This window comes from Euphorbia lathyris, chromosome 7 (assembly GCF_963576675.1).
Source record: "Euphorbia lathyris chromosome 7, ddEupLath1.1, whole genome shotgun sequence".
In the NCBI taxonomy this organism is placed as follows: Eukaryota; Viridiplantae; Streptophyta; class Magnoliopsida; order Malpighiales; family Euphorbiaceae; genus Euphorbia; species Euphorbia lathyris.
In genome coordinates this window covers 13,685,361-13,699,807 of record NC_088916.1, presented here as the reverse complement: position 1 = coordinate 13,699,807, position 14,447 = coordinate 13,685,361, and the positions used below count along the sequence as shown (strand labels likewise).

Sequence of the window (14,447 nt, the reverse complement as noted above, 5' to 3'; positions counted from 1 at the left end):
TTTCAGATAGTATAATACTTATTTTAATTGAATTTATATAATAATTTATTGATTAATAAATAAAAAAATAAAAAAATATAAATTCGATTGATTCCCGATTAATCCTCGAGGGTCCTGTCCGCCTAGCGCCTAATGTTTTTTACAACCTTGGTTATTATTATATTTTTTTTTTTGGATGAATCGCGGATGAGGTAGATTTTTTTTAAGACGTTCGTAGCACTGCTTCAAAAAAGTACAAGCAAATTAACATTACTATGATAAGTTTTTTTTAGATATTTTTTTTTTGTCTTTTAACTCTATATAAATGGTTGTGTTGTGGTCTGTCTCTCCGTATAAGTTTATCCTATTTTCCTCCATAGAAAAAGTTTTATCTACTATGACATAGATCTAGTTTACTGAAAGATTATGAAGTCACTTCTGAATAAGTATTACCTAATATGCAAAAATACCCCTAACGTTGACAGTCAGTAGCAATTTTACTCACAATGTTTAAATAATGCAATTGTACTCTTAATAAGCAATTTTATCCATAACAATGATAAATTGAGTCAATTTAGGAAATAATTCATTAAACTGATTTTTCAGTTACAAATCTTACCATACAAAAAATGTGAATTTTTTTTATGTAATTAGTTCAGAATAAGGAATAAAATATATGTATTTTATAATAATTTGTTAAATTGGTCCAATTTATCAATGTTAAAGATAAAATTGTTTTTATCTACCAATATTTACATCATTTTAAATGTTAGAAGTAAAATTACTTCTAATTATGAACGTTAATTTTTTTCTTTTTTCAACTTATATTTTTTACCCATATAGAAAACCCTTTTATTTAGTGCTTTGTATTTTGCAGGTAGTAGGTATATCGGTATGGTCACTTAAATGTCATCTGAATTGAAAACTGAACCCTTAAATTATTAACTATTATCAGATAGACCCATTAATTTTTTAATTTAACTACAGGCTGCTTCAGTTCCATGAATATATTTTTTTTTATACACTTGCGTCATATTCCACAATTGAAAATTAGATTTGAAGACGTGTACTTTGACTATTTATATTTAAGAAAAGTTCAATTTGACGTATGGAATATAATTAAGAAAAATCTCCCTCTTGCTGTCTATATATACGTGATTATTAATTTGATTTCATTACAGCAATTAGAAACAACAACAATGGTTTCATTACTGCTTTCGGGTTTAAAGTCTCTCGTTACTTCACATGTGAATCGTTTTATCCATCCTGATTTTCATCCTGTTGTGTCTCGGATGACCATCCTCGACACTTTTCTTTTTCTCGTAAGTAATTATTATTCGTAATTAATTAATTAATTAGTGTTAATTACTATACTAATTAATTATTTGATCCTGCAGATTGTACACTCAGTTGATAAGCTAGGGATATGGCCTAAGTTACCTGTTTTCTTAAGTCTGATATATCTCGCTATGCGCCGTCATCTTCATCAGGAATACAACCTTTTTAATGTCGGGAAAACTCCAGTGGGCGTCAGGTTTAATCCGGTGGATTATCCTTACCGGACTGATGATGGAAAGTTTAATGATCCATTCAATGATGTTGTAGGCAGCCAAGGAACTTTCTTTGCCCGAAACATCCTACCCGTTGACCAGAAAGATAAGGTTTGTATTCGTTTCTGTTTCGGTCTTTTTCTGTTTCTATTACTGTTTACTAGCTATATTTTCTTAGAAATAACGCTTTCCAGTGTTTATTTCATAAATCTTGATTTATACTAGCGTTTATGCGTTTTGTGTGCGTTTCTTTTCTGTTTTTATTAATGTTTCCGAGCTAAATTGTTGATTTGATGACGTGGATGCAGCTGACGAAGCCCGATCCGATGGTGGTAGCAGCAAAACTACTAGCAAGAAAAAAAATGATAGATACAGGAAAGCAATTCAATGTTATAGCAGCTTCTTGGATTCAGTTTATGGTTCACGATTGGATTGATCATTTGGAAGATACTAACCAGGTCTGTCTTTATTCGTTTTTTTAATGAAATAAGTTTTACGTCGTAATTTTCTAAGGAGATTATAATTATATAAAATTCGTAAATTAATTACTATATATTAGAGAGATTATGATTATATTGGAAATAAAAAAAGACATAAAATAAAAAATCAATATTTTTGTCATTACGAAATAGGTAAAGAATAATTTTATCATCTTAAATTTTATTTAGTATTATAGAATATTGACTTTAATTGAAACATTAAAGAGTCATTTGAAATAAATTATAACTTAGAAACTGTATAGTTATTTCTAAAAACACGTGTAAAGCATAAAACTTACCCTATTGTGAATATGGAGTATATGGTTTAATTTGTGGCATTTTGATGATATTTTTATATAGATTGAATTGGTAGCTCCAAAAGAAGTTGCAAGCGAATGTCCGCTTAGTTCCTTCAAATTTTACAAGACAAAGGAGGTTCCTACCGGCTTTCATGAGATAAAGAGTGGTGGATTAAACATTCGTACACCTTGGTGGTAAGACCATTATATTATATTATTAAAGATCATATAATATAGGAGAGCAAGATTTGGTAATGTTAATTAATTAAAATGACAATATAAATGATGTTCAGGGATTCAAGTGCGGTGTATGGAAGTAACACAGAAAAGGTGGAAAAAGTGAGAACATTCAAAGATGGAAAGCTGAAAATATCAAAAGACGGACTTCTTCAACATGACCAAGATGGTATCGCAATTTCTGGCGACGTTCGGAATAGTTGGGTTGGTGTTTCGGTTTTGCAAGCTCTCTTTATTAAGGAGCATAATGTGGTATGCGATGCTCTTAAGAAGGAATATCCAACCTTAGATGATGAAGAGTTATACAGACATGCAAGATTAGTAACATCAGCTGTAATTGCAAAAATTCACACCATTGATTGGACTGTTGAACTTCTTAAAACTGATACTTTACTTGCAGGAATGCGTGCCAACTGGTAATTTAATAAAACGTATAATTGGAATAAATTGTTGATTTTTTTTTACTTGAGTTAGACAGAATTCGGTAAAAAAAATCAATTATTCAATCAAATTCAGAATCTTTTTTCTCGGATATTCAATTCAATATTATATTTGTATTTGATTTCAGGTACGGATTGTTGGGAAAGAAATTCAAGGATACATTTGGTCACGTAGGAAATGCATTCCTTGGAGGTTTAGTGGGTACAAAGAAGTCTGAAAATCGTGGAGTTCCATATTCATTAACTGAGGAATTTGTGACCGTTTATAGGATGCATCCACTCCTACCTGAAACTCTTGTTCTTAGGGACGTTTCAGCTCAAACGGGTCCCAACAAATCTCCACCATTGCTTAATGAGTATGTATTTATTTGTATTCTCATTAAAATTGATGATTTGAATAAATAAATTGATGTACATATAATGCACAGGATGCCAATGGAAAACTTGATAGGTCTGAAAGGAGAAAAGGTCCTACCTGAAATTGGATTCACTGGATTAATGGTGTCAATGGGTCACCAAGCTTGTGGTGCACTTGAGCTTTGGAATTACCCTCAGTTTCTCAGTGATGTAATCCCACAAGATGTTGATGGCCATGAAAGGCCTCATCATATCGATCTAGCTACACTTGAAGGTATATATTTATATAAACAATAATTTTCGATTGTTACTTTTTATCAACTTGAGGCTTAAATATATCACGGATAACTAGAGTTTAGAATAACTTGAAATACATCAATGTATTCTATGCCATGAAATCTTTTTAACGACATAGTATAAGCTCAAAATTAACAAACGATGATCGAGAAATTGATGCTTAAAATGAACCACTTGGAATGATTTTGAATAAGATAAAAGGAACCAAAGCTAAACTAAGTTCCTCCGACATCCCACGTAGTAAAAAAAGTGAGACTTTCCACTGGTTTATAAGTAAAAGAGCTTTATAACCCGTTAACAAATTACTAGAGGAAAGATTCTCTCATGCATGTGGGGTGACTATTTTACTTCTTATTCATTCATACTGATATAATTTCCTGCTCCGTTGATAACAAATTCACGCATGGTAAGAATTCTCTTAAGCAATATGTTGTATACAGGTAGACGATCGTCAATAGAGATAAAATCTATCTTAAGGAGAATGTTAATATAAATCTCATATTTCTCTATTCATGTTCTTTCGAATGGTTTATAAGCGTTTGATACACTTCCGTATCCTTTCACTTAGATTCTATTAGTCAAATTTTATTATTATTGCATTTTTATGTATCCGTTTTTATTTTTGGATTAATCATATGTAACACAGTAAGGAATTTATATGCGCAGTTTATAGAGATAGAGAGAGAAAAGTTGCAAGGTAGAATGACTTTCGCAGATCCCTACTTCTGATTCCCATTTCCAAATGGGAAGATCTGACTGATGACAAAGAAGCTATTGAAGTACTAAAAGAGGTGTACGATGACGATGTTGAACAACTTGACATTTTAGTTGGTCTTTTAGCTGAAAAAAAGATCAAAGGATTTGCCATTAGTGAGACTGCTTTTACCATATTTCTTGTGATGGCTACGAGGAGGCTAGAGTCAGACAGGTTTTTCACAAGCTATTTCAATGAAGAAATATACACAAAGAAAGGATTTGAATGGGTGAATACAACAGAGAGTTTGAAAGATGTAATGGATCGTCATTATCCTCAAATTTCAAACAAATGGATTAACTCCACAAGTGCTTTCTCTGTTTGGGACTCTCCTCCCAATGCTTACAATCCCATCCCTATCTATTTTCGTGCGACCGTATGGAGCTTGCAATCAATTTCTTTATTTCTTTATTTACTTGTTGTAATTAAAGTTATAATTCTTGTGTTGAAATTTCCATTTCAAGGTTGATGTTATCAATTTTCATTTTTAAATATGTTGGGGTGGTTTTTAGCATTTAATTTTTTGTTGTTGTTAATCTTGCAATGCCCTTTATTATATTGTCAACGAATTCTAATAATATAAGCTTAACATATTCCTAGCCTTTTGTATTTATAAAATAAAAAATTCAATTGTCTTATGTACTTTTAAAATGTTCATTTCATCCCTTAAATTTGTTTAACGTGATTTATTAACCCTTTAAAATTCACAAGGTAGAGTAAGGAAAAATTTTGAAAAGTTGAAATTTGTACAGTTTGAGCAAGTTCAGGGAGCCAATAAATCACTCTAAGAATATGTGTCATTTAAAGAGTCAATTAGTCACTTTAAGCAAGTTTAGGAAGTAAATAGAATTTTTTCAAAATACAAAGGGACAGTTAAACAAATACCGAGAACTAAAAATGTATTAAACCAATAATATAAAAGAGATTTTACTATATGTCTAGTTCACTAGGTTATTATACCAATAATATTCTATGAAACTTCAACTAGTAAAATATTAATAATTTGCAACTAATTAATCATATATTTTTAATTAGTTTTTTATATAAAATTTTAGATCTTAAAATATAAACCTTAAATTGTAGAAAAATAAAGCATAAACCTTAAATTATAAATCATTTTCCTAAAATATATTTTTTGAATAAAGGTTGGGACGATACTTACCTCGGTCTAACATCCCAACTAGGTCGGCACCCCAGCCAAAGGCAAGCAAACCCGAATATATTAAAAAAGGTAAAAATCTGTACAAGGAGGGAAAAGAATGAAAGAATAAAAGCTAGAAACGAAAGTTAAGAGCGCCTAAAATGTCCAACGTTACAAATGTCTTCAAGAATCATCGAATGACAAAATGACGGGGCTGCGTCCCACCATGTCAGGTCCTGTGAGGATACACCAAAACGGGCCAGCGCATCCGCGGGGCGGTTTCCTTCTCTGTAAATGTGGGTGGCCGTCACTTCCATGCCCGAGCACTGGTTTAAGCATTTTAACCATATTTGTCTAACTTGCCAAGGAACTTCTGTTGAGCGGTGTCTGATGAGGTTGACCACGTACGTGGAGTCCGATTCGATCCATAGACAAGACCAGCCCTTCTCCTAGGCAATGTCCACAGCAAAAATTACAGCTCTAAGCTCAGCCAAGAAGGCGAAAGAATGTGGGATCGGGAAGGCGAAGCAGCCACGGGCAAAGCCACGCGAGTTCCGAAAGATGCCACCGGCTCCTGCCGGACCAGGAGCCCCAAGCGCCGAGCCGTCTGTGTTAACTTCCAGCCAGCTACGCGGGGGAGCCTTCCAACGCACCACTAATATATTAGGTGCAGGTGGGGGTCTGGGAAGCAGTCGAAGGGGCGATAATGTCTGAGTCCGCGCGGTTGCTGCAGCTTCCAACAGACAGGCCATGAGACTCACGAATATAGCCTTTCAGCTGCAGAATAGCATTTTGGATTGAAGGGAGCTCGGAGTCAAAAATTGCTTTGTTCCGAGTATGCCAGAAGAGCCAAAGGCAGCTCGTTACAGCACTGCGCCAAAGCCCCGTTACTTGCGAACCAAACCTGCACAGACAAAGGTTAGTTAAGAATAAGTTGAGGCCGTTATTTGTAACCAGTTGTCTGTTGAAAATGCCGCTGAGTTCCCTCCACAAGGCAATGGCGAATTTACAACTCATGAAGAGGTGAGGAGTTGTCTCAGATTCAAACAGGCAGAGGGCGCAGCGGGAGGCCAACATTTTCCTAAAATATATGATCTATCATTAAATTATTAGTGTAATACACGAATAATATGGTGAGTCGAATGTATAGTATAATTTTTTAATGAGAGTAATTTGTAATCATTCAAATAATTATTATTTTTAATTTTTTTTTGTCATATCCTAATTAAATGGGATAAACAAAAGTTGCTTATCGAAATGTATATACAGAGCAGAAAAATTTTAAAAACCTAAAAACTTGAACTGCAACACAACTGAAAATTAGGTTGACCAAGACAAATAGACTAATGTATGATTTTCAATTCTAAAAATAATGGTCATTATATAGTTTGGTATTAGTTTTAAATTTAACTTAATTAGAAAATCTAACGATTTAGAGGTCATTTGTTTCTTCTTTTTATTGTTTCAGTCCAAACATGAGCTAGTTCTAGCGCATGAGCTAGTTCTAGCACGGAGTGGCAATGAGGTGAAAGTTCTAAAAAAGTAACAACCTAAATGATGTTGATGATAGAGGGAAAATTATAAGTTGAATTCCACATCGAAAATATAAAAACAAGTAGTTGAACTATATTACTAAAAACTATTTGTAATACATGTAGACGAATTTAGAGCCACGGGCCAATAAGTTGGATTTGAATTGAAACGAAAAATATCAACATTGGTCAAAGTATTAATTACAATTAGTATTAAAATCGAATCTCCACTTGCGATGTATTGGTCCTGACGAATCAAGTAAAAGTTGGTGAGCCTGTGTAATAACTCGGTCCTAAAAGGATGGTGTGGAGGTGGAAGATCTAAGCAAGGAGTAGATGAGAAAGATATTTAAAATTTAAGAATAACTTTTATTATTGTGTTATATCCATATATGATTCAAACCCTCTACTACATAGTCTAAGAGATTTTGATATCATATCAATGAACCAGTTGGATCAACAAATCGATTGACCTTAATTTACAAAATGTTTCATTAGCCTCCTAAACTTGCTTAATGTGATCTCTTGATCATCTTAATTTATTTAAAGTTGTTTTATGAAATTACATGTAACATTCTGACCTAGTACTATGTAGATATTATTCGTTTTGGCCCAAATCTAACACCTTGGACCTCACAGCTTTAAAACGCGTCTGCATGTATTGGATCTACACCTTACTAATAAGCCTCAGTCACACACACTCTCTCTATTTCCGATATAAGATTTCGTTCATTCCTGTCCCTATCGTCATCCCGTAGGACCGTTCTTTGCTCATGCCTTCTACCACAACACCACCTACTCCGGACCAGATCATTATAGGCCCACCAGCTTCCGCCTGGTTCATCCCCGAATCACACATCGTATGTAGGTCATCCCTTAGGGCAGCTCTTTGCTCAGGCTTTCTACCTCGACGCCACTCACTCCGGACTGAGTCTATAGGTCCACCAGCTTTCAGCTGGTTCACTCTCGAAAACCACATCGTATATGGGTCATCCCTTAAGGTAGCTCCTTGTTCAGGCCTTCTACCCCGACACCAACCACTACAGATGTCGTTATAGATCCACTAGCTTCTTCCTTGTTCATCCGCGAACCACACATCGTATGTGGAGAGTCGACTCTGATATCAATTGTAACATCATGACCCAATACCATATATATATATTATTCACTTTGTCTCAAATCCAACACCTTGAGCCCCACGATTTTAAAACGCGTCTGTATATATTAGATCCACATCTTACTATAATAACTCACAGTAACTCTCTCTCCATTTCCGATGTAGGATTCAGTTCATTCATGTCCCCATCTACATCCTTGAAGGTCGCTCCTTACTCAGATCTTCTACCCCGGCACCATCCACTCTGGACCGGCTCATTACATTGCATATAGTGATCTATTAGTCTTACAAATTTACTCAAAGCAATCTAGATGTCGCCCTCTTATTATTACTACTACTACTACGTGTGACACAATGTTAATATTACTTAATTCACATTAATAATTTATGTGGTCTCTATCAACAATTAACACAGATAGATGATACAATATCTCATTGACCTCCCAAACAATTGGGAAAACATAAATGAAACATGGTGTTCCTTCAGGCTCGGAGACAATGACTTCCAACAATGTCGGATTCTCCAGTTCATCATCATCCATTCCTCTTGCCACCACCACCTCCACCTCCCCATCTCTCCATCACTCCCCCAAATCCAATCCTCCAATCTGAACTTTCCTCCCCTCTCCCTCCATTACCAGAAGAACCAGACCTCGAATTACTCGAACAACAACAACAACATGATGAAACCCCCGAAAGAGACAACAACAACAACAACGAACAACAACAAAAAGACCTCAAACGACGTCGTTACATCCTCTGCTGCGCCTGGATAATGTTTTCATTACTCGCTGCCGCTTTCATCACCCTCATCACCTTCCTCCTCTTCATAGTCTCCGTCCGGTCAGCATTGCCGGAATTCAGCGTCATCCGAGCCGAGTTCCGGAGGCTGCACATCGGTAACAGAAAGGAATTGGATTGTGATGTTCATGTAGTGATTCAAGCAATGAACATGAATAGGAATGTGGGGATTGAGTATGGGAAGTTGAGTGTTAATACGACGGCGTTTGGGGGTGTTAAATTGGGGAAGAGTAGAATTGGGGGATTTGTGCAAGGGCCAATGGAGAGTAGAGATTTGAAAATGAGAATGAGAGTGAGGAATGGTGTAGTTAAGGAGGAAGATGGGATTATGTTGAGAGAGAAAGTAAAGAAGAAAGAGATGGTTTTTAATGTGTTTTTGAGAGTTAAAATTGGGTTGCATGTTGTTTCATTTTTTGGTATGAAAGTTTGGGTGCCTTGTCTTGTAGCTTGTCATGATATTGAGCAAGTTCAACTTGATTTTGGTGCCAAAACTAAATGTAACATTCAAATCTTTAAGTTTGAGTATTGATTAATAAGATTCCATGGATTAATTTGATTACTTGTGTAAGGTATTAGTTTCATGTGATTAGGGCTGTAGTGAGCGGAGCCGTTCGGTGTTCGGCTCGATAAAAACTCGATTATAAGTTCATGAGCAAGCTTAGGAGCAACCTCGATTATAATATTCACAAACACGTTCATAAGCAAACTTGGTTTAGTTATTTTTTTAGTAATAATATTTGTATAAAATGGATGTAAAACATTGTAGTTTTGTAGATTTCAGAATTATGTAGTTTTGTGTTTAAGAAATTAATGAACATAAATAATGTATTGTTCGCCAGCCAAGTTCATGAACTGATGTAATAATGGGCTAGTCACGAGCAAAGCTCATTAACATGCTCGTGAATAGCTCACAAACAAAATGTTAAACTTGAGCTTGACAATTTTTATATGAGCAGACCATTGCTCGACTCGGATGGATTCAGTTACACTCCTAAATGTGATTGTGAAGTTAATATTAAGAAGTTGTGTAGGATGTGATTACAAGTATAGATGTAATCTCTATCTGATACGTTAAAGCAGGTCGTCATGCATTATTTATTACGATTTGCATTAATACTATCAGATATTAATATAAGATCTATTATTAGGTATTACCTATTAGCTTAAACGATTCCACAATATTATATCAGATTTTCTTAGATCAAATGGTCGAAATATACTTGAATCAAGACAACCTTGTTTATTGAAGACAACAATTGGAAGTTAACATTCCACAACAAAATAAACTTACCTGAGAATATGTCCAGGCCCCTATAAAAAATGCATAACAAACAACATGGTATAAGCTGAGCCACCAGTAGAAAAAAAACTGTCCTTAAAGTAATCCGATGTTAACACTAACATCATGCATAACAAGAGGGTCTAATATTCACACGGTGAGTCAATTTCACACGGTGAGTCAATTTCAGATGTTAAAGAACATATATTTTGTTAGTATAGTACGCAAGAATTGCATATTAGTTTGTTTAAAAAAATGATTTTAGGATTTTAGAATAGGATTTAAAGATAAAATGCTCTTTTTCTTATATAAAAATGTCATATTTCATTCCATAGAATCACAAAGTATAAATATAGCACCATAAACTTTTCACCCATACATGTAAGAAAATAGACTACAAAGAGCAAGAAAAAGACTACAAAAAGCAAATAAAAACCATAAAAAGTTCAAATACAACAAAATAGAAATCATATACTCCTCGTAAGTCGAATCCCATTGAAAAATAGCTGTAACCCATCCTTCATCATTTAATCTCTTCCGGACATTTGAGTCCTTTCTTTTTTTTTGTATCCAGCTCTTGCTAAGACCGAAAAAAAATAAACGATAAAAGTATAGCTAACAGGTGTAGATCTGGTGGAAAAGAGATTCGAGAAAGTATATAGACTTGAAACTAGGAAGAAAAGATAAATTTGAAGCTAAAAAAACAAAGATTAAAATATAAATGAGAGGAGGAAGAAGGAAGACAGACTTCCTCCTTACTCCTCTAAGGGAACCTGAACAGAAAGGAGTAACTGAGACAGTGACGGTGATGGAAAGCTTGAGAAGAAGAGCAAAAGGGAAGAAGAAAGTGTAGAGAGATGGAGGAGTCTCTCTCTTTACAACTTGTGTTTTTGCTGTTTTTTTACTTTATAAAAGATAAAATGCTCTTAAATTCCAAGAAATATTTGCTATAACATTGGTTCTAGTTGCAACATTTTCATTTGAGGTCTAATGTTCATACTACTAGTAATTTTAAGTTGAGTAACTTGATTTTAATCAAACAAAGTTTCACCCATTTTTAAACTTAGAAACAGCAACAAATACAAACACAAACGCAATACTCATACTGCCAAAACCTTCTAATGCTCTATTTAGAAACACAATTGCCTTATTGCCTCCGTTTCTCCGATCACTACTCGTCGCCTTTCTACCGCTTCCCCGAGCTCTCCCCGCGCCTCTTCTTCTCCGGCTACCAGCTCGACACGCTCCATGTGCAGTTGTTGCATAACTTGTTCATTCATCTGATCTCTCTTCAACTTGAGACCATCGTTACTTTTGTTTAAACCTACGATTTCTTCCTTGAGCTGATTGATTTCAAAACTGTGTCTTTCTTCCTTTTCAATCTGTAATACTTTAATTTCATTCTTTAAAGATTGGTTTTCTGACTCTAATTCTCTGACCTGCTTCTGCAAAATAGAACGTTCATCCAACATTTTGAGTATTCGACCCCTTATTTCACCTTTTTCAGGAATTCTTAATTTCGTCTCAACAGCATCATCAGATACTTCAATTACTTTCGTGTCTTCAGATTGATTGTTCCTTTTAACTTCTGCCAGTGGCGAATACATGATTGATCGATTGGGGGGACGTCAGGAGTGTTGAACTGTGTTTTGGATGTAATGCAAAATATGGAAGTAGGAGTATGTATGTATATATAATAATATTCTTCCTCATTGAATCAGGAAGGATTTTTAACTTTTATTCCTGAAAAATAGCCATTCTATCAATTAGGAATTAATATTATTCCTAAAACTGAGATTTGTGTGTTGTGTTTTGGAGTATCTATTTACTTTATTCATTTAGGTAACTTTCTATTTCCTAAATAGTCACTTTACCAATTAGAAATTGTCATTTTCATTTTACTAAGAGCTAATTTCGTTTTTTTTTTTTTTTTTTTCTAAGAATAGGAAAGAAAAAAACAACAAAAAGACCCACAAACTAGTTCAGGATTAGCCTAGGAAAGCTAACCCCCACTTGATCATCCGAAAGTAAAGAAGAGAGGAAGTCCGGAGGAGATGAGAAGGTTGTTACACCCAAGGACGGCAAGGCGGTCTGCCACCCGATTTTGCTCCCTGAAAACGTGGCCAAACCTGATGGAATCGAAAGAGGTGCCCAATCTTTTGATCTCTTTAATTAGGTTTTGGCACCCTAAACTCATAGCTTTGTTATCAGATATCATTTTGACCGCTTCGACGTTGTCTGATTCCACAATTCGTTTCATCTCTTCATTTATATATTTGATTCTTTGCCTTTTCGGGGGTGCCAACCTGGTTGGGATTCCCGTTGGGCTATGTCCGTATTTCAATAGGAAAAAAAAAATTCTTTATTCCTAATTAGTTATTTTTTTTCTATTTCTAATTAGTTGCTTCCTACTCACTCCTACTCGATTATAATTTATAACGAAACAAATGATGTATATAATATAAATATATATAATCCAAACTTTGATATTTTTTTATATTTAAAACCATGTTGAAATCGAAAACCAAAAAAATCTACTTGTATAAAATGAAATCGAATCGCTCAGTTCGGTTAAACAATTTTTTCGGTATGAAATTTTACTTTTAACATTTTCAAACAAGATCAATTTTATTGTCATATCCAAGATAACTAAAATAGTAAAATAGAAATGAAAATCGTAAAATCGCCGAAAACACAAAACAGGAAATTAAAAGCTTTAAAGGCCAAAGTTTGCTAAAAAGACCCAACTGTCACATCGAATCAGTGTGTATTGCTCGCGGACCCATTTCCATGTAAAATAGGGTTTAAAATCGCAAAAAACCGCAACTCTACAACTTGTCAAAATTTATCGAATTTCAATCAAATCATACTCTTCCGTAAACTATGTGATTTGAAATATTATGTTCTTTCTTCAAATGTCAGCTCTCTAACTTCTGACTCAACCTACAACATTAAGCATTTCAAATTACATTGGAAAATCCAGTTCGGTTTTTCGATTTTTTTTATTCGACACCAGTTTGATCGTTTTTTTTGCCCCTATACACTCGCGTGAGTTGGTGGAGAATAAAAATAAGAAAAAGAGACAATATTCTTCTTCTTCTTTTTTGCCCCTATATGTTTGTCAATGTCAATTGTTGAGTACATGTGAACATGCTACTCTTGTGTTCATAATTCCAGTATCAAAACCTGCATTTCAAATTAAAAATAAAATTAAATAAATTACTAATTAGATAATATATCAATATAACATATCTCTTTTTAAATTAATTTATTGGACTACAACTTTTAAATAAAATCAGGATATTATTAGAATATTGTTATGATCCATTTACCATTTTATGCATGAAAATGTATTAAATATAAACCAAATAATAATTTCTTGCTATAAAATCAGGATATCATTAGGATTGTAAAAATCTGGTAACAAGGAAGGACTAGTCCTAGAGCACAGTGGCGGAAGCATGAATAAATTGAATCTCACATTTGAAATGGAGATCACATAGTGATTTGTTGTGGCTGTATTATAGTAAAGTCTGTCTTTAATATGTGTAAACATGCTTTAAAGCTGTGCGGTCCAAAAAATTAAACATTAAAAATTAAGTAGCTTCTCACCTGAAAGATCATGTTTAATAATTTTTAACAACCAATACAAAACAATTGAGATATAATAATCTAATTCAAAATTCAATACAAAAAAGTTGAGATAGAATTTCTCACCTAAAATGGTTGTGGCTAGTGAAATTGTGGGATGATAAGCCTTACTGTCACGATCCATCCCACGGACCGTGACCGGCGCTAGAGAACAGGTAAGCTTAAGCTACCGGAACCCGTAGCAAGCCTAATTTATCTTAGATAATTAATATACATAAATTCATTTCTTTTTCTTTTAAGTTTTTATACATATTAAATATTATGTCATTTCCAAATATAAATAAATACTAGTATATCTGATACTGCGGTCTAGAATTAAATTTTTTTATATTAACTAGAAAGGCTATACATAATAAAGATAAGTGTGCCGCCCGGAAGAAGATATTGGGCTGCAACAGACTTCTAGTCACCTGAAAAATTAAAGGAGTAAAACCTCCCATAGTGAATTAATTATATGCAATGCATGAGTAATTTAACATTTATGTCACACACAATAATAATAATAATAATAATAATAATAATAATAATATAATA

The 14,447-nt window shown here is 33.9% G+C and overlaps 1 protein-coding gene across 1 annotated transcript; it reads left to right on the top strand.

Annotated features, from left to right (window-relative positions):
• Positions 1–1,143: 1,143 nt before the first annotated feature.
• LOC136201449 (alpha-dioxygenase PIOX-like) lies at positions 1,144–4,994 on the top strand. The gene is made up of 8 exons (XM_065992108.1): positions 1,144–1,301; positions 1,377–1,640; positions 1,838–1,987; positions 2,369–2,502; positions 2,601–2,960; positions 3,113–3,340; positions 3,413–3,615; positions 4,305–4,994. The coding sequence occupies exons 1-8, from the start codon at positions 1,179–1,181 to the stop codon at positions 4,337–4,339; spliced, it is 1,497 nt and encodes a 498-aa protein (XP_065848180.1). The 5' UTR covers positions 1,144–1,178; the 3' UTR covers positions 4,340–4,994.
• Positions 4,995–14,447: the final 9,453 nt, after the last annotated feature.